Below are 19382 nucleotides of genomic sequence, written 5' to 3'. Positions count from 1 at the left end.
GTTCTGGTGTTTATCCTATAAAATGTTATGGAGCCAAAGGCCTTTGGAATTGAGGGATCCATCTTATGACCTATTTAAAAGATTTATCGGGCAAAAAAAGGTTACTGCTGTGAGTTTATCAAGTCTTCTCATTTGTTTAGTACTTCCATAGATGGACATCCAAAAATGACTCATCAAAACATCAGAAATCAGAAGGAGGCTTCTTTCCCCATTCAATTATAAATCTTGCAAGAACATCACTGGCTGTTTACAAAGGTTCTGCAGTCCAGTTTTAACATGGAACTGAGTCAGAAGTCTTCTACATAAGCTTGGCTGCTTTGAAGGTCAAGGAAGTGGCCCTGGAGGAGTGGGTGCTTATTCTCTTCCTTCCATGCTGTTTTCTCAATTTAAACCCCCTTCCCACACAGCTGCTTCTTGTATGTGTGTTCTCTCTAGCCAGAGCCAACAGCAGTTTGAGGTGGGGCAGAGCCAATTTACAACAGGGAAACAGCACCTAAGGGGGAAAGTATAGCTTCCCCATTCCCTGATCTGCAAAGCAGTCTCATGGGGCTGTTAATTAATATATTTTAAAGTACAGTGATAAAGGCAAAAACCAGGAGATTTTAATCATGGACCTCCCACACTGTGTTTGGTTTGACTCTCAGATTATGTTCTTTTCCTGCTTAGTAGCTCTGAAACTGTGAGCAGAAGCTCGGGAACTTTGAAATAACAAATCCCATTTGGTAGTCTGATCTTAATTTGAAACTAGGTTGACTTTTATAGTCAGTAGGACCCTGTACATTGGTGAGGAGGCAACAGGTTTTGTGTATGATTGCTCCTGTCCCAAGTCTCCTGCTATTTTAAAAAGCAACATGGTAGCTATTCTAAACAGAAACTAAGAAGCAGCAAATGTGGATATTTAATTGTTTTAATTGCTATAATGACATAAAACCAACAAACAAAGGACAAATATTGACAAATGTTTGTTTTGCCAACAGAGAGAGAGAATCGATGCCTGCTCTCCTGGAGCATTAATGCAAGCAAGTTTTACAATTAAAATACATTTCTGAATGAAGTAGTGAACAAACATGCTTGGCCTGTACATTACACACAAGGGTCGCCACAAAAACCAATGTTATACTTTCTGACTGAAGTGTAGGGAAATCCACAATGCTGTAGTACAAGCAATTAAATGCAAGACTGCTGGAGAGAAGATTCCTTTATGTTTGCTTCAGTCTCAGGAGTGCACACCAACACTCTTGTGACCAAGTATTTTTTCCATTTTGCACGCATGCCCAAAACTTGCAAGCATGAGAGCCAAAAAGTGCCCCTAAACAACAATACTATGCAAGGCTGTGAGAAACATGGGCAAAATTACACCCAGCATCTACACTCAACATCAACCCTGCCTGATAACTTTCACCTGCTTCATCATGGTACACTGTAATCCTTTCCCAAGGGAAAAGGATTCTAAGACAACCTGGAAATAATCTATACTCTCTGTCAACAGCAATCTGTTTCATATGAAGCCTCTAGATGAAATGGTGCCTTTAAAGTTTTCTGCTTATTGCCAAATTTCCAGAGGCTGCTGTTGGGAATATAAGCATAAAACTATAATACTGGACTGGTTTTGCTACAACAGACTAACATGGCTACTCTTCTAGAATTTAGTAGCTGACCTCCACCGCCTCCAGAAGGTCTGTTATATAATGGCATGCTTCGCATTTGATTAAAACAAAGAAAACTCACAGCCATTTGCCCTTACTATAAAGAAGCAAAGAAGGTAAATATCTATATTATTAATTCTCCAGTACGGGCCATGTGTGGGGACGTGGTAGAAAGGAGGCAATTGGCTGACAGAGTTTGCAAGCAGAAGCACCTGACTGAGCAGTGGGGATTCCATATGCAGATAGGGAGTAGGAACCTGTGAGAGCAGAAGCACCATGGTGATTGGGCAGTGGGGATTCCATAAGCAGATAGGGAGGAGGAGCCTGTGATGGTAAACAACTGTTACTGGTCGGAAGATGTTCTTGATTGTATAGGAGAGGAATCTATCTATATAAAAGGATAGCAGGCAGGGGTCTGCAAAAAAACGGGTCGTGAGAGAGGAAAGAGCCCCTTGAGGAGAAGGAGGATGCCGTTGTGTGAATTAAATGAGGAAACAAGATGAACAAAATCTGTTAACTCAGGGAGGGAGGGAGGGAGAGAAAAAACATGAAAGGAGGGGGAAGAAAGAGTAGGGAAGAGTGAGTGGAGGAGAGAGAAAGAGAAAAAGAAGGGAGGTGGGAGAGAGACAGAAGGAAGGGCAAGGGATGGGTCCGAGCCTGTCAGCAGCCTGAGGGGAATGAGAGGCCATGGCAGCACCAGCAGCAAGGAAGGGCCCAGTCAGCCACTGCTGCTGTTTGGGGCTACCGAGGCCATTGTCAGAGGGAAGCAGGCAGGCAAGGGATAGGCCCGGGCCTGTCAGCGGCCTAAGGTGAACGAGCAGGTATGGTGGTGGCAGCTGCGAGGAACAGCCTGGTCAACCACTGCTGCTGCTCCTGGCGGGAAGAGCAGGAGCAGGGTTCAGGTGAGAGTGGGGAGGTCTCTGGGGATAGGGGGCTGCAGCTTGGCCAATAGGCGGCAGCAATGCTGCCGCCATGACCAAGAAGGGTGAGGGGGATGGAAGCAATGGGATGGAGGAGGAGGAGGAGTGCAGCTCAGGTGTGGGTGGGGAGATCTCTGAGGTGAGGGGAGCAATCAAGTACTAACGCGCAGATACTCTAGAGCGTGCAAGAGTTCCAGCATTGAAGCAGAGAGAAATAATGGCGGTGGTCAGGATGCAGAGGTGGAGGACCGGCAGGCGAAGCCCCTCCGAAGAGGTGGGTAGACGGCGGGCGAAGCCCCACCCGCCAGGAAGAGGAGATGGTGGCGAGGAGAAATAATGGCGACAGTGAGGAGGTGGGCAGACGGCGGGCAAAGCCCTACCAGCCGGGAGGAGGTGGTGGCGGCGGGATGGCCTGGCCCTGGCCCACCCAATGGGGAGAGCTGCAGGGGGGGGGAGCTGTGGGGGGAGAGAGCGAGCGAGATCCCTGTAGGGGGATACCACAGGCTCAGTGCACAACTGCACAGATGCTCTGTGCGGGGTCAACTAGTTATAAATATTTTTAAAGCACAACGGTTTTTGTTTTAATTCTCTACAGCAGGCTAGCATTTCTGACTCACAAAGCTGAACAAAGCCCTTCAGTCATACATTATGGCCTATCAGGGGCTGGACAGCTCCTGCTGTTGGGAAACCCAAGCAGGCAGTAACACAGGTGCTTATTAAGCTTCTTGGTGAGCCACCACGCACAGTTATTGGGCTGCACTGAGCTTAGTGCGTCACAGGTTGTGTGGCTTCTGTATTGCTAGCCGAGATTTGCCTTTGTTACTTATGGTGAAGGAGTAGGTGATCATACCCTTGTGAAGCTCTAACCTGTCTGAAGTGGGTTGTCACAGCTTTATTGTGACAAATGCATCTTGATATCAAACCAATGTTATTCAAAACAGAGGAGGCAGCAGTTAGAAACTGACATTCATCACACTCTTCTCAGCACACAGACCAATAAGTGAGGAATCTATGTGGACAGCCAACACACTTTATTTTAAAAGCACTGCAACACTGCATTATTCACAAGCTTCCTTCCTTGTCTTTAAAATTCTTGCCAAAGTTGAGTGGAAAGCAAAGTGTACAAGGCTGAATCATATGACTGATAATAGAACACTCTGGTTCAGTAGGATATGGCAGAACATTTGAGAACTACTGTGCCTTTTTATTTTGAATAAATCCAAATGGAATAAAGTTATCCTACCCTAATTACATTTTTATTTAGTCAGTGATTACTAACCTGCATGAGTTCATTGCTATCAATGAGGCTGTCTTCCAGCATCTCCTGGGTTAACTTCCCCATGGTGCCATAGAATTCATCTGCAGTTTCACAACAATCTATCTGCCTGTATCACAACAAAGATATTCCATCATCTGAACATGTTATAATCAGAGCCCATGCATAGCATGTTACCTTTGTTATAGGGAAAAAAACCCCTCTGTATAAGCAGCTCAACACTAGTGAAAGGCAGACATTCACAAACAGGGTATATCCCCAAAACTAGTGATGTGCACAGTCCGGAGAAGTCCGGACCGGCACCAAAGGGGGGGCTTGTTTTTAGGGCGGGGAGGGCTTGCTTAGCCCTCCCGCCTCCTTGCCCCCGCCAGCGCCCGTATTTTCTAGTATAGGGGCGCTGGAAACCAGCCGCCCACCCACCGCCGCCGCCGCCGCGGCGAAAGAACTCCCAATGCCAGCCCTCCCTCCCTCCCAGCTAGCTGCCCGCCCGCCTGCCCGCTCACCCGAAAGGAAACGAGAGGAGCTCCGGCACAGAGCTCCTCTCGTTTGGAAGGCCTCCGGCATAATGGTGTTTTGCGCGCCGCAAGGCACACTGTTCGCCGGAGGCCCGGTCTACCCACCGGGAAAGGGCCGGGTAGACCGGGCCTCCGATCGCTGGGTAGACCGGGCCTCCGATCGCTGGGTAGACCGGGCCTCCGGCGATCGGAGGCCCGGTCTACCCAGCGATCGGAGGCCCGGTCTACCCGGCCCTTTCCCGGCGGGTAGACCGGGCCTCCGGCGAACGGTGTGCCTTGTGGTGCGCGCATGCGCGCAAAACACCATTATGCCGAAGGCCTTCCAAACGAGAGGAGCTCTGTGCCGGAGCTCCTCTCGTTTCCTATCGGGTGAGCGGTGAGCGGGTGGGCGGGCAGCTAGCTGGGAGGGAGGGAGGGCTGGCATTGGGAGTTCTTTTGCCGCCGCTGCAGCGGCAGCGGGAGGGCGGCTGGTTTCCAGCGCCCCTATACTAGAAAATACGGGCGCTGGCGGGGGCAAGGAGGCGGGAGGGCTAAGCAAGCCCTCCCGCCCTTAAAGGCATACCCCCCACCCGGACCCGAACCAGGCAGGGCCGGACCGGTCCGGCAGTTCGGCCATTCTTTGGAATGGCCGCCGGACCGGTTCGGGCACACTACTACCCAAAACAGAGTTTTAATCTGCATTTGTCTACATTTCAGCAGCATGCTACACATACAACTGAACAAAACTTTTGCATATCTGATTTGAAAGCAACCTGATTTTCAACAGAATTGACTGTCCAACAGGACACTCTTGCCAAATGCAATCCTTTGCATGTTTACTCACAAGTAAATATCACTATGTTACTGATCTTACTCCCTAATAAGTGTGTTTAAGCTTGCAGTCTAGGAATACGCCCCATTGGATACAGTGGGACCTACTTTTGAGAAAACATTCATAAGATTGGACTGTTGGAGTCTTCCACTTTTATTCTGTTTTCACAGTAGCAGTCATCTACTATGAGCAAACTGATCAACTATGCTGAGATTAGGGAACTAGGGGTGTGCAGAACTGGTTCGACCTCAAACTGAACCAGCCTCAAAAAAGGTGGCCTATGCTTGTAAAGGGGAATCCAGTGAGGATTCCCCTTTGCAAGCAAAGGGGAATGCTGCCTTTTAAAGGCATCTGGAGGGACTGCCAGAGGGCACCTTACTGGTGACAGCTTCTCTAAACCCCAGCACTCCCCCCAGCAGCACAGCCCACATGGCGGCAGGGCGCTTCTGGCCTCTTTTGCGTGACCATGCAAATTTGTGTGCTCCATGAATATGCGGAGGATGGACCTGCAGCACCTGTGTGGGCTGTGCTGCTGGGGAGGGGGAGCATCGGGGTTTAGAGGAGCTGCCCCCACTGCCACCTGTAAGGTACCCTCTCGCTGCCACCCCGGCCACCCTTAGAAGGCACGATTCCCCTTTGCTTCTAAAGGAGAATCTTCATCAGATTCCCCTTTACAAGCATAGCCCGTCGAACCAGTTCAATCGAACAGACTAAACCGGTTTGGTTCAAATTCGAACCGAACCACAAACCCCCAAAAACCAAACCAATCTGTGCACACCCCTATAGGGAACCAACTCCAGCACTGAGCAAAAGGGAGGAGGAGAAATGCACTATCACATGCTTGACATGATTTAAATCAAGAAAGCTGTTGTGATCCTGAATACTTGCACAGCTCCAGTCCAGAAAAGAAGCTGTTTGCTTTTGAGGTCTTTATGCCTTGCTTTTGAGTTCCAGAGAAGAATGGTTTTTCCTCTTCTGGGCTTCGGCTTGTTTGTTTGTTTTTGAGATAGCACTGAATTGATCTTCAGGCAGCTGAACTCCTTAGAGTGCTTTTAAGAGATCAAAGGAAGGGCAGCAAGACAGCAACAATACTCATGGCAACAACACGTAAACCTTAATGAAAACTAAAAGTGAAGCATTACTAAGTTGCTGCTCCATCTTTGATTTTAGGTCATCAATTAACTCTATCAACTATAATTTTTACCATGAGTCTCTGAAGGTAAGCCTTGGCTACCAAGATGACTACTCTGAGAAATGGCTTATCTGAAATAAATAGTAGGTTGAGTCTGGCAATCAATTTAATTTGTCATTGGTACAAATTTTGCTGGTTTACAGAAAACCCGAGACAGATGAAACATTTTGCTTGGAAGCTCAAAGCTAATTCCAGAGGCAGCACAGACTCTTATCCAACTTTCAGAAGCCAAAGATGTACAGTCTTGAACACACAAACCAATTACTGGCCAATCAGTGGCCCTCAGCTCTCTTTCTAGAATGTAGCTGTGCTTGTCTTATTTTCAGATGGTTGCTTTTTGAAATCTTATTTTTAAAAATCATCATCTTGTTGTTAACTGCCCTGGGGAGGCATTTCAATTGCAGGGGAGTGACAGCAAGAGAGAGGGCATGCTCTCAGCTCTTGCCTGAAGGCTTCTCAGAGGCAAATAAAACTATAAGTTGACTGGCTGCTGAGACAGCAATGACTTTATACACAGAGGCCTGTACAGCATCCTCCAGAGAGAGAGAGAGAGAGAGGTCTGACAAGAGATAAACCTGTTAATGAGGCTATTCACATGATGGGACAAAATCGGGCTAGCCTCCACTAGCCCGATTTCGTCCCAGCGTGGGAACCACCAGGGTTGGCTGCGATCCTGGTGGTTCCTGAGTGGGTAACCCGCTCAAGTAGCCCGCCCCTTAAACCGGGTTTGCAGAGCGAGTGCTCTGAAAACCCGGTTCTTGGGATTGCGAGTAGCTGCGGCATGGCTCTGCACCATGGCTACTCATGAGTAGACCCCTGGCAGAAGGCTGAAAAGCAGCCTCCAGGCTCGGGGATCTCTCCAGTATGCCCTGCACGCTCATACTGGAGTTTCTGGGGGCTGCGCGGCCCCCAAACTCCCCAGCCCCTGCCGGCTCTGTCACGGAACTTAGGCTTAGCCCGCTCTCCCCGCAAAAGCGGGTCTCACTGATCGTGAGACCCGCCTCAATGTTTCACTGTGTAAAACAGGATGCTGGACTGGATGGGCCTCGGACCTGATCCAGCAGGGCTGTTCTTATGAGCAAGTCATAACAGAATTCTAATTATTCTAATTACTTTTCAAAGCGAAAAATACAAAATAAAACCTTCTGTAGAACGGTCTGCCCATGATGTTCAAACTTAATTAATGATTAATTCATATCAATGCTCATTGTTTTCTAAAGCAAAAATGTATTAGTTTTTGTCTTTTTCATTTAGATACAATTTCTGCATCCAAATTCCCTTTTCAGAAAGGCAAATGAAAATTGGTGTCAGAAGAAAAGATCAGTAGCAGTCACAGAATTCATCAAAGGGTTTTCCAGCTAAACTAACAGGCTTCTGCTTACAATTATCCTTGAAGTCAATGACATAAACTTGTTAATTCCATGAGAACTGGATCTTTTGTTTTGAATGTACTGACGAAAGAAGTAGAGTATCCTTTAAAAAACAAATATGCATATATCTGAATGCAGTTACTTGGTACTTTATTTAAGAGAGCCTTTTTCATGTTCCTCAAAAGAGATGGAAATGATCCTTAAAGTTCTTGCTACAAGGTTTAAATCAATTGCCACTCGTCAGAACATTTGTTAGTTACTAGTACCAAAAGAACTTTTAATTTCCTTTGAGAACAAAGGGTTTCTTTAATTAGCAGACTGTTACTTAGGCTTTCATTACAAGTTTATTCACATGTTATATTGTGATTATTATGGGCCGATTCAGATATCACGCAGAACCTCGGTTGAAGCCAAGCTCTTGGACTTCCCTCGGACCTGGGAGCATATGCCCCCACCCTTCCATCCCTGCACAAGTGCCTACTTACTTTTTAGGTTAGGATATCACTTCAACCCTCTGTTTCAGATCTGGGGTTCTTCAAAGCAAATGGGTTAGGACAAGCCAAGACTCGCGAGTTTGGATGTCGTGACCAATCTTGGCATATCTTCACCTAGAAAGGAAGTAGGCACACACTCCCAACACAGAGGGAGGTTGTACGGAGCTTCACTTCAACCAAAGTTCCACATGACATCTAAACCCAGCCTATGCCTTCTCCATCAATGGAAAAAACAGACTTGAATCCCATACATTATGAAGGCAGAGATCTCTGTTCTCCGATACAGATCCTTGTTACTACACAAATTGCCATGTAACCCTTGTGCACAATAAGTAGTCACTAGTGCTCCAGTTCTATAAACCACTGAAGAGAGCAATTCAACTCCCCAAACTGATTTTAGTGCCAACCTCAGCTGTCCATTCTTTCCCTAGCATCTGAAACGTATGCAATACAGCTGTACTGTTTAAGGGCCATTGCACTGGTCTGATGGCATGAAAAAGGGAAAAAAACCTTTGTATTTTAGGGGGTGAGTCCTGCAAAAGGTAGGCAAATTGACATAATTTTTGATGCTCTAATGTCTCTTCACACAGCACTTCCTTCAAGCATATATTAAGTTTTGTTATCTTTAGGAATAGAACAAAAGTATACTTACTCTCCCAGCTTTGCCCAAATAGCCAGTGCTACTCTCAATATAATTTCTGACCCTTCAAAGAATACAGAATCCCAAATTTTAAGAACTGTATGGTTAGGAAGACATGTAGCAAACAGGGTCAGGAACCACTGCATTGTGAAGACGTTTGTAAGTGGAGGCTCATAACCACCTGAAACAGAAAAAACACCCACACACCCCACCACCATCACACTGCAAGTTATTTACAGTTTATTAATTGAAGCTGTTTTCCTTAAAATAGCAAATAGGATATTGCATGGAACAATATTTCTAAATCTATTACCAACTGATTCAAAGCTTTCCTGACACACAAGAATGAAATTGTCCTGTTCGTTTTGCACCTATATGCTAGGTTCTCAGTTTCAAATGTGGTAACAAATTACTCCATTCTATTCAGTCTTCCAATTGTTTCACAGATTAGGGAAATTACAAGCAGTGGCTTAATGTGCTAGCAACATCCCTACAGAGGAAAGCATTGCTCAGTTGTTTCTACTAACACCAGATCTGGGAGGATTGTTCCCTTCTTACACAGGCATCAAACTGGAAGCAGAGCAGCAGGTAACTGGATCAGGCAACTATACCTGGCATAGAAGCTGCTTACATTAGCACATGTCCAGTTACTCTTGCCATTCTCTTTCCTTTCGCTCTACCCACCCCTCTGTCTAGATTGCAAAATTCGCTCTGCACACCCCTTCACTGTCTAGATTACAAAAGTCTCAGGCCATACATCAATGGGGCTCCTTGGATCCTAGACTAATAAAACAAACATGTTGGTCAGGTACTGACCTCAAAGTGCAAATTATTGATATATTTTAATAAAAGTTCATTTTAAACAAAAAAACAATTAGTACTAAGTTTTAGAAATCATATATAACCATAAGAGTTGAATCATGGAGTGCTCATACTGGCCCTGCCTATCTACTATAATATTCATTTTATAGATAGGGAAATGAAGCAAAAGCTAAATATATTACCACAAAGCACAAAAGGTTCCAGGGCCAAACTACCCATTGTTTCACATATCACTAGCCCTTAAATGCTTGCTTTTTGTTTCCTAAATAGCAGCAGTAGGAGGACATGATCAGGACTACAACGTGTGGAGAGGGGCTTTGATTCTTTGCCCCATTACAGTCTCCTGATCTGGAATAGGTCCATAATGGCTGCTATTTAGAAAATAAATACCAAAGCACAGAGGGACCAATGATGTGATGTGCAGTTCGGCCTTCAAGAGAAACAAAAATGAAAATACTTCTGTGTTCTATTCTGATACTTTAACCTCTTGAATCTGCATCCTCCTCAAAAGGGAAAAATATGAAACTTTTGTTATAAGATTGGACTTGCTAAATACAAATATGTGAAAGCAAAAAACCAACAACAAATGTCATTTTTGAGAGAAAAAGAAACAGAACCGAGACTGATGTGGCATAGCAGAGACTACTCAGCAAAGGGTTTACACACGTGTGTGCATGTGCACATGCACACAAACACACACAGCAGAGCAAGGCACTGTCGCCCATCTAAAATTTCTGGCACCACCAGCCTAACTGCTTATGGTGCTTTAGAGATTCCTACTCATTTCCTTCACCTCACCTCAAGCATTTCTTAGGGTAGCTTCAAACACCACACAGAACCTTAGATTCATCTGAGCTCCACACAACCTCCCTTCCGGAAGTGCATACTCTCCCTCCTATCCCTGTGCAAGTGCCTACCTCCTTCTAGGTTAGGATATGCCAAGATTGGCGAGTTTGGCTGTCATGACAAACCTTGGCATATCCTAACCTAGAAAGGAAGTAAGCAACCATACAGCAACGAGAGGGGATCCCAGGGCTGAGGAAGGTCACGCGGAACTAGGCTGCAACTAAGGTTCCATGTGATGTCTGAAGCTGCTCTTAGTGTTAAGTCACAGTAATGGTCTTAGTCTCATGATCAAATACATTCAAATGTATTGCTCTCAAGGCTTTTTGAAGCAGCACAGTAACAGAGAAACAGAAAAATAATTGCATGGAATTTATGTAGATGTCTACCTCCACTTTCCCTGTTGGCAGCTCTTTGAAGAGTGTCCAAATGCTGTGAAAGCTCAGGAAGTTTCATTCTGAGGAGGTCTCGGAACACAGCCATATCAACAGACAGCGCTCGGAGGTTGTTGACAAAATAGCTGTCAGGCAGCACTTTATCAATTAAATAAATCATGATCTGAAAACAAAGGAGGAAGTAGTAGTAAGAGCCATACTGACTTAATGGAGCTGAGGACAAATTCTGTTTTTTTTTTAAAATAAGTTTTTCTGAAAATAAAATTACACATTATGTTCTAAATTTGTACAAAATACGATGTATTCACTCCTTAATCTAATGGGATACAGCTAATGTTGTATGTTATTCTATGAACCTTAATTACTCATGTAGCTGGTTATCTATTTAAGAACTCAACCCAACTGTTGACTCCCAACTGATTATATCTGTTCCAGTATTGGAACCTTTGTCAACACAGTACTGTCTATATATTTCCTTTTGCCTTCTCATACATGCATTATACTACTTCTGTAAATATATGCATTGAATTTTTTATATTATCTGTTTTTCTAGGTTATAAACAAAGTTATGAGCAAGTGTAGACTCTGAAGCTAATCACACGCAAGTGCAAACCAGGCTAAGGAAGCCCAGCCCGGTTTTGCATGCACATGTGTGCTGGGATCGAGCCCGATTCTGCTGGCACCACAGCAGCAAACCCGCCTATGGAGGCTCCCTCTAAAACAAGGTTAGGAGAGTGAGCATTCTCCTAACCCTGGTTTTTTTTTTAATTGACTGCCAGCCACGGCGGCTTGCAGCCATGGCTGGTGAACTGCAGGGCTCCCAGTGAGCTCCAGGAGGAGAGAGGGGATCCCCATAATGCACCACACACTTGCACAGTGCATTATTGGAGCTCCGGGGGGAGGCAAGGCAAAGCATCTGGCACCCCGACCCTTGGAGCAACTGACAGCAGCCAGTAATCGTTTGGATGGGCAATCCGCTCACTCAGAAAGAAGGACCTGCTTGTCTATGGGAAAATAAGCTTTTTGAGGCTTCTTCCCCGCTAACTCTCTTGCCCTCTCTCACTGGTCATGAGAAAGGGCTCTCCGATTTCTAACACAGAAATTGGCATTCTCATTTAAAATGATGGCATGCAGAAATAATTCATAGGGAGTTTTTTCCAACTAGCTTTGATAGACAGCAAAACTTAATGTGGATAGAAATCATGCTCAGCAGCTTTACTCACTTTCAAAGCATCTCCTTCATTGCCTTCCATTACTTCCAGGATGAGGGCAGCTAGGATGTTAAAGCCTTGACAATATCCTACAGACTTGTTCCATCTGGCATAGGCCAGTAAAACCCTTTTTAAAACGACTCTGTCCTGCTCTGCCTCTTGGCCACAGTAAGAACTGCATCCAGTCCGATGAAGATCCTAAGGGAATAAACTATGCTTAGATAATATGGTGTCAATAAATGCTCCTTTTACAACTCCTATATCCCACTGAAAATGTACATACAGTATTATTTCCTTCATGATTTATTATAGTTGAATTATTTATTGGACATTTTCCTCATTTACAATGTATTCAATTCTCCCTTGTACCACCCTCTTACTCATCCCTATTCCCAAATTAATCCAATGAATGAAGGAACAGAAAGGAAAGAAGAGGAAAATAGAAAAGGGGGGGAGGAAGGAGGGAAGAAATTGCTCTAACATATGGTACCAAGGTGGATTAGCCATAAGATTAGAAACTGTGTTGTCTTTTAGTATACATATAGTTCCAAGAAGTTGCATCAAATCCTTAACCACTTTTCTGATTTATCATCCTTGGTGAACACCCATTTTTGTGCAAAGCTAGATCAAGTAAATCCTGAACCCAGACCTTCACTTTAGGAACAATAGTTGCATTCCAGTGTTGCAATATTAACTGTTTTGCCACTGATAAGCCCCTCAACAGCTATCATCTGGAACTCAATTGTAGGTTCCATGTATTTGGGATGTACTCCAGTATTGCATTTTTGTCCTTCAGTTCTAAATTTGTGTAATGTCATATTTATTCTGATAATATCATTTCAGAAACTGTATAATGAGGCAATCCCAGAAAATATGGATCAAGTCTAAATACTTTATTTATTGAAGTAAATTGACTTTTGGAAATCTAGAAATGTCAAATTCTAACCAAGTGTATTTATTGGATGTATAGCCCACCTTTCCACTGGCATGTTCAAGGCAGCTAGCGGAATCACCATGACAAGAAGCAATTACAACTAATCAATAGATAATCACACCAAACACAGGACTCATGTAGAAAATAGATTATTTCTCCATGGAAAAGTGAGGTGCTGTTTAGGCCTTTCTTCCTGCTGTTTTGAAATCTTAGAATATGAGACAAGACAAGACAAAAAAGAAGCTAGTCTCACACACACACACACCCCACACACAGTGTGTGTGTTCATGTACTGTGTTTATATATATTTGTGTTCTACTTAATCCTGAGTGAACACATTGAAATATTTTGAATAAATTCCTTCATTGTGGGAGGAACAGTTAGCAACATTATCAGGCTTGATTTTGTAACTAAAATATAAAGAAGAAATTGAGACATTTCCATCCATTTTCAAACATTGAACAGGTGCATTATAGTGGCTGAACTGTAAACTTTAATATTTCAAAGAGGTTTCCAAAGGCTTACATAATTTTAAAATACCCTATTCATATATACATATTCAAATTTGCAGTTTAGAGGAGAAGCACAATCTTCTGTCTGTTTGAACGTGCGCGCGCACACACACACACACACCCCTTTACATGCAACCATGGACTATAAAAGCAGAACAGAACGAAATTCTGGAATGGGTGGCTAATAGGCACTTAATAAGAATGTTAACTTTATAAGTTCACTATTGAAACTACATGCAAAATGTCATCACGTGTCCCACATTCTAATGACAGAATCTAGTACTTTGGGATCCAGTAGTCAAAACTGGTTTTCTGAGCATTAACAGTACATGAATATCCTTCTTTTAATATTTGTATACCGCTCTTCAACAAAATTCTCAAAGTGGTTTACATAGAAAAACAAATAATACAAAAATAAGAAAGTCCCCTGTTCCCAAAGGGTTCACAATCTAAAAAGAAACATAAGGTAGACACCAGTAACAGCCACTGGAAGGATGCTGTGCTGGTGTTGGATAGGGCCAGTGACTCTCCCCCTGCTAAATATAAGATAATTACTACTGTTAAAAGATGTATCTTTGCTCAGTTAGCAGGTATCCTTGCATAAGCCAGTGCTTAAGTGAATTCAGTCACACAATGATGCTCTTTCAAAGCAGACAAATAAATTGCCTGAGCATGCGGGGGGTGGGGGGGATTTACACTAAATCACTAGGTGCTCATTTTTCTCTGACAACATATTTATGTATTTCCCTTTTTACGGTTTTTGAGAATTACCCAGTCACTCCCAGCCCTTTCCCAGATGAGGGTTCTATTCAGATATCATACTAAACATTGATTTGTGCTAACCACCATGTATAATCCAAACCATGGCTTATGTGACAAATATACACACAAACCAAGGTTTACATTGTGTTTTTCTCACCCTCTTTCCAAGAATCTCCAGATGTGCTATTCCAAACTGCTCTGACCTGCTTTTTAAATGACATCACATGCACTGCTTTCTTGCTATTGATTGACACCAGTAGTTCACCAATACTTTGAAGAGGGTGATTCAGCCAAGGACTTGCTTGCTCCAAAACCCATCAGGCTGCTGCAGGCTGTACCAAAAAGCATGGTGAATTCCACCTTTCCCCAGCATTTGCTCAGGAACAATCCCCTCTCCATCTTACTCACTTATTTCACTGTCCTTTATTACTATAAAATAAATAGACCATTTTTTTTTTACTAGCAATTATTTCTTCTTCATTGTCTGCCTATTTTCTCACACAATTCTACCTTTGTGCTGTTTTGAGGAATGATTCATAATTTAAGGTCTGCTATATAATTAAAGAACTGAAATCTACTGCTTTGGCATCCTTGCCTTCTTTTGCACTCAAACTGGTCTCCCGTGCATGCAGAGGGAAGCAACTGCACAAGCAAGACCGTGTGTGGAAACACCAGGGTGGGGGGTGGGGAGGCAAAAGCTGGGAAGATGGCATGCTTAGTGAACTGTCAGTGGGAGCAGTGCTGGACTTCGATTTTGTTTGATCTACAATGCCTTCCAGTCCACTTCCAGATGCACTTCCAGGTGCCCTTTAAAGTCCTAAATGGCTCAGGGTACCTAAGAAAGGGCCAACCTCCAGTCTGCCTGCCCATTAAAATCTTTCCAAGGGAGGCTATACTCTGCATGCCTTCTGAGATTCAGTTGGCAAGCATGTGGAACAGGGCCTTTTCTCTCATGGCACTCAAGCTCTGGAAGTCCCTCTATCCCCAGGAGGCTCAATTGGTTCTGCCCCTTCCGACCTTTGGTGAAAACCATGGTTATTCTTCAAGGCCTTTGTTGAACAAAGAGCAGGGAGCTTCAGTGATGAATCTATTTTAATTCTGCTGGTTTTGTGCTATTCTGTTTTCCTGTGCAATCGTATTGTGTTCTAAATGGCTTTGAGAGCCATCTTGCATGCACGCACACAAACAGGCATCTACCGAAAATTCATTCATTAATTTTTCCATCTAGTCGAGTCTCCTACCTCTATGGTATGGTAGTCTCAGAAGACTGTTTTGTCCATTTGGATGTCACAGCCTATTGCACTATTATTAGATAAGCTTATGTAAGTTCCATTGGAAAGTGCACCAGCTAAACATAGGTTACCAAGCTTACCATGAATTTCCTTAGTATGTATGTATTCAGGTATGAAAACACACAGTTGTGTTTCCTCTGACACGATTAAATATTGATACTTGTTCATTAGTATGGAATTTTAGAGTAGCATAAGTGAGCGACACAGCATTTGCACTGGAGTACAGAGTGGGATAAACAAAAATTCAAAGCCAATTTTCTCCCCCACCCCCCGCAAGAGTTACATTGTTTTGGAGGTTATAAGTCATTAGTGAGCAAGAGGCAAACAGATGCATCATTAATTATTAATGTGGCACTCTAAGATCTATAGTTTAAAGTTAGCAATCCTCTCTAATAAAATGCTTGGTGTCCGTCCGTGGACGGACACCAAGCGTGTGTCCGTGCCTCCCTGCCCTGTTCTGGGCATGCGCGAAGTGCAGGCCCAGAACAGGGCAAGGGAGACACGCTCGCCGGCACCCGGCAGCCATCTTGGACAGCCAGAAGTGGCCGCCCCGAAGAAGCCGGAGAGGCGGCGGCGGGGGAAAGTGACCGAGGCGGCGGCAGAGCCGCCGCCTCGGCCAAAATAGACGGAGGCCGGGGGCGGAGCGGAGGCCATGTAACTTTTTTTTAAAATGCTCCCGCGGCCCACGCCGCCGACCGCCCACCCTCCCTCCCAGCTGCCGAGTCCCCCTTACCCTGGCCGACTGCTGTCAGCCGAAGACAGCCCTTAATTTAAGAGGCAGAGAGGAGCTCGCAAGCAGAGCTCCGATCTGTGCAAAGCCTCTTGCCGAACTGCCGCTTCGGGCGCAAGGGAGCAAGCGCCGAAAGCGGCAGTTCGGCAAGAGGCTTTGCACAGAGAGGAGCTCTGCTTGCGAGCTCCTCTCTGCCTCTTAAATTAAGGGCTGTCTTCAGCTGACAGCAGTCGGCCAGGGTAAGGGGGACTCGGCAGCTGGGAGGGAGGGTGGGCGGTCGGCGGCGTGGGCCGCGGGAGCATTTTTTTAAAAAGTTACATGGCCTCCGCTCCGCCCCCGGTCCCGGCCTCCGTCTCCCTGGCCTGGCGGGGGCAAGTGCCTGGGCTGATTTGGCCCTTAAAGGTAGGGGGGGCGAACGGCGGAGGGAGGGGGAATGGCGGCGGGGGGCCAGGAGCACCGTTGCTAGCGCCCGTTATTCAACGGGCCAAAATTCACTTGTAAGAACAATATTTTCATAAAGATATTCAGGAAGACCCACAGGATCACAGTTTCCACTAAAAAGCGAAGGGTCAACCAGATATGATGTGCAAGATCCGTGATTAGTAACTGCCACATTTTTGTTTTGCTAATTAGTGATTCCACAGAGGTGCTTAGAGGAATCACCCCTCTAACACACTTGCACTCACAAAGCAGCTATTAGCTCTGCAAGTGGCGGGAGATATATCCTAATCACATGGGAGATACCCTAATCAAATGCTGCCAGAGTTATGCCTGGTCAGGCTTAAGGCATAGTTGGTAAAGTAGTGTTCTAGTTTATTTCCATCTGTTCTATGTCTGGCTGTATCTCTTCAGATTACATGTGGGGGCCTGCATGATAGAATGCTCCCTGCACAAAAACATTCCTTGTACACACAAAAAAAGATCACATCAAGGAGAAGGGTATTAGCCAAGGCTCTTTACTGTATGGAAGAAACGTGTGAGATGTGACCTGCCGTCAGGAGTGCTATAGTCCACACAGGCTCATCACCTCATTGAGAACTAGGCCTCAAGTATAATCGCAGTCCTTCATTGTTGTAGATCAAATTGAAGTCTACCAAATGTCAATATAGAGAGAATGTTTATATTCAGTTTAGGTTCCAGTTTATAAAAAACAAAAACAAGAACATGGGTTTGGTATATTTTAGGCAGATGTCGGTCATTGACACAATATCATGCAGACTATACGAGGAGTTCTTTAAACACCTTTAAAATAAAAAACTGGTTCACACATGTAACTGGCCACTTTGTATGTCTGAACTGCCCTTAAAAAGTACCAATATGTATGATATGCATAACCAGAGTCCCAATTCTGACTGTAGGGTGTACACAAGTACAGCCGTCCAGACATGCGCTGGAAATCCCGCCCAGCATGTCACTCAGCACCTTTCAGATACTGCTCATGGTTCCAGCAGCATTCATCTGAACAGACAAATGCTATAACTGTGATGGGAGGCATTTTCATAACTGGGAGGGTTTTTTTCTTTCTTTCAAGGTTATATGAATTTGGTGAACCAACATATAAGCTGAAATGCTGGATACCTTTACAATCTGAATACCCATGGAGTCGTCGTCAGGATTGCTTCTGTCGTTGAAAGTGAAACGCATCGTTTTATCCCAGTCAATTGCTATACTCCTTAAGTAGTGATCTGCCAAGGTGAGCCAGACCTTAAAAGAGGTGGCAAATAATATAGCTCATTATTTTATGCTTCCTTAAAATAAAAGGTTATACATACATATGTTCATAGATAATCTACAGGTTTAGTATGTTGCCATACCAATTCCAGACTAGATATAAATGGAAACACAGATATAGGACCTATGCCTAATGGTGAGAGAAAATACAAGCCTTTTAGTTGTACGTTGTGTATCTCTCAAAAATGTGCATATTCAACTAAGGGAATTAAGAAGCACAAACCTATATCTATATATATGCCCCTCGATCTATATCCCTGAGGCTATGTCTATACCCCTATACCTACACCCCCGCTAACCTGGCAAAGAGGCAACTTTTAACATGGTTATTCTCTTTATTTAGCAGGGGGAGAGTAACTGGCCCTATCCACACCCAGCACAGTACCTCCAGTGACTGTTGCTGGTGTCTATCTTGTGTTTCTTTTTAGATCCTTTGGGGACAGGGGTCCATCTTATTTATTTGTTATTTCTCTGTGTAAACTGCCCTGAGCTATTTTTGGAAGGGCAGTATAGAAATCGAATAAATATATAAATAAATAAAATAAATATTAGGGATGTGCATGAATGGCATTTACGTTCTGATCCAAGCTTAGAATGGAACACAAATACCCAGATTATTCCACTGGAACAACCAGTTGAGCCGGTTGTTCCAACGGAATGACCTCATTCCAAGATCCATTTTGGAGTCTGAAATGGTACTCGGAACATTTCAAGTGTTCTGACTTGGAATGGAGTCATTCCGTTCCAAGCTCAGAACAAGGGGTGTTCTGTTCTGAGCTTGGAACACTCGAAATAGCCTGGTTCACGGTTGGATCCTTCTGACCACTAACTGTTCTGCACATCCCTACTAGATATATCTCACCTGCATACCACATAATATACTATGCTAATAGGGGTGTGAATGGTCTGGAGTCCCCCCCGGTCCGGCATGGGGGGACTATTACTTTAAGGGGGGGTGGTAGTACTCCCCCCCCCCGCTGCTCTTCCCCCTCCGCCACTGGTCCTTTGAAAAATCTTCTTGGGGCGGCAGAGTTCCTCCCTGCTGCCCCTGCCCCCGTCGTTATTCCTAAAGAGTTAAAGAGACGAGCGCTAGCGGCGCACATGCGCCCTGCGCTCGTCTCTGACGCTGCCGCGCGCCGCATACGTCACATGTATGCGGCGCGCGCGGCAGCGTCAGAGACGAGACCGCGCGTCGCACAGGGCGCATGTGCGCCGCTAGCACTCGTCTCTTTAACCCTTTAGGAACAATGACGGGGGCAGGGGCGGCAGGGAGGAACTCTGCCGCC

The 19382-nt window shown here is 44.8% G+C and overlaps 1 protein-coding gene across 6 annotated transcripts in view; it reads right to left on the bottom strand.

The window, feature by feature from the left end:
* Positions 1-19382, bottom strand: part of TBC1D30 (TBC1 domain family member 30) — a 64071-nt gene that overhangs the window by 8686 nt on the left and 36003 nt on the right. For all 6 annotated transcript variants that reach the window (XM_053255088.1, XM_053255089.1, XM_053255090.1 and 3 more), the window contains 5 exons: positions 17944-18069; positions 12148-12333; positions 10919-11087; positions 8877-9045; positions 3846-3951 (listed from right to left, as the gene is read on the bottom strand). In XM_053255088.1, coding sequence (XP_053111063.1) covers positions 3846-3951; positions 8877-9045; positions 10919-11087; positions 12148-12333; positions 17944-18069 — 756 coding nt within the window. The remainder of the gene's footprint in view (positions 1-3845; positions 3952-8876; positions 9046-10918; positions 11088-12147; positions 12334-17943; positions 18070-19382) is intronic.

Source organism: Hemicordylus capensis, chromosome 5 (genome assembly GCF_027244095.1).
Source record: "Hemicordylus capensis ecotype Gifberg chromosome 5, rHemCap1.1.pri, whole genome shotgun sequence".
NCBI lineage: Eukaryota > Metazoa > Chordata > Lepidosauria > Squamata > Cordylidae > Hemicordylus > Hemicordylus capensis.
This window is presented reverse-complemented; position numbering and strand designations above follow the sequence as displayed.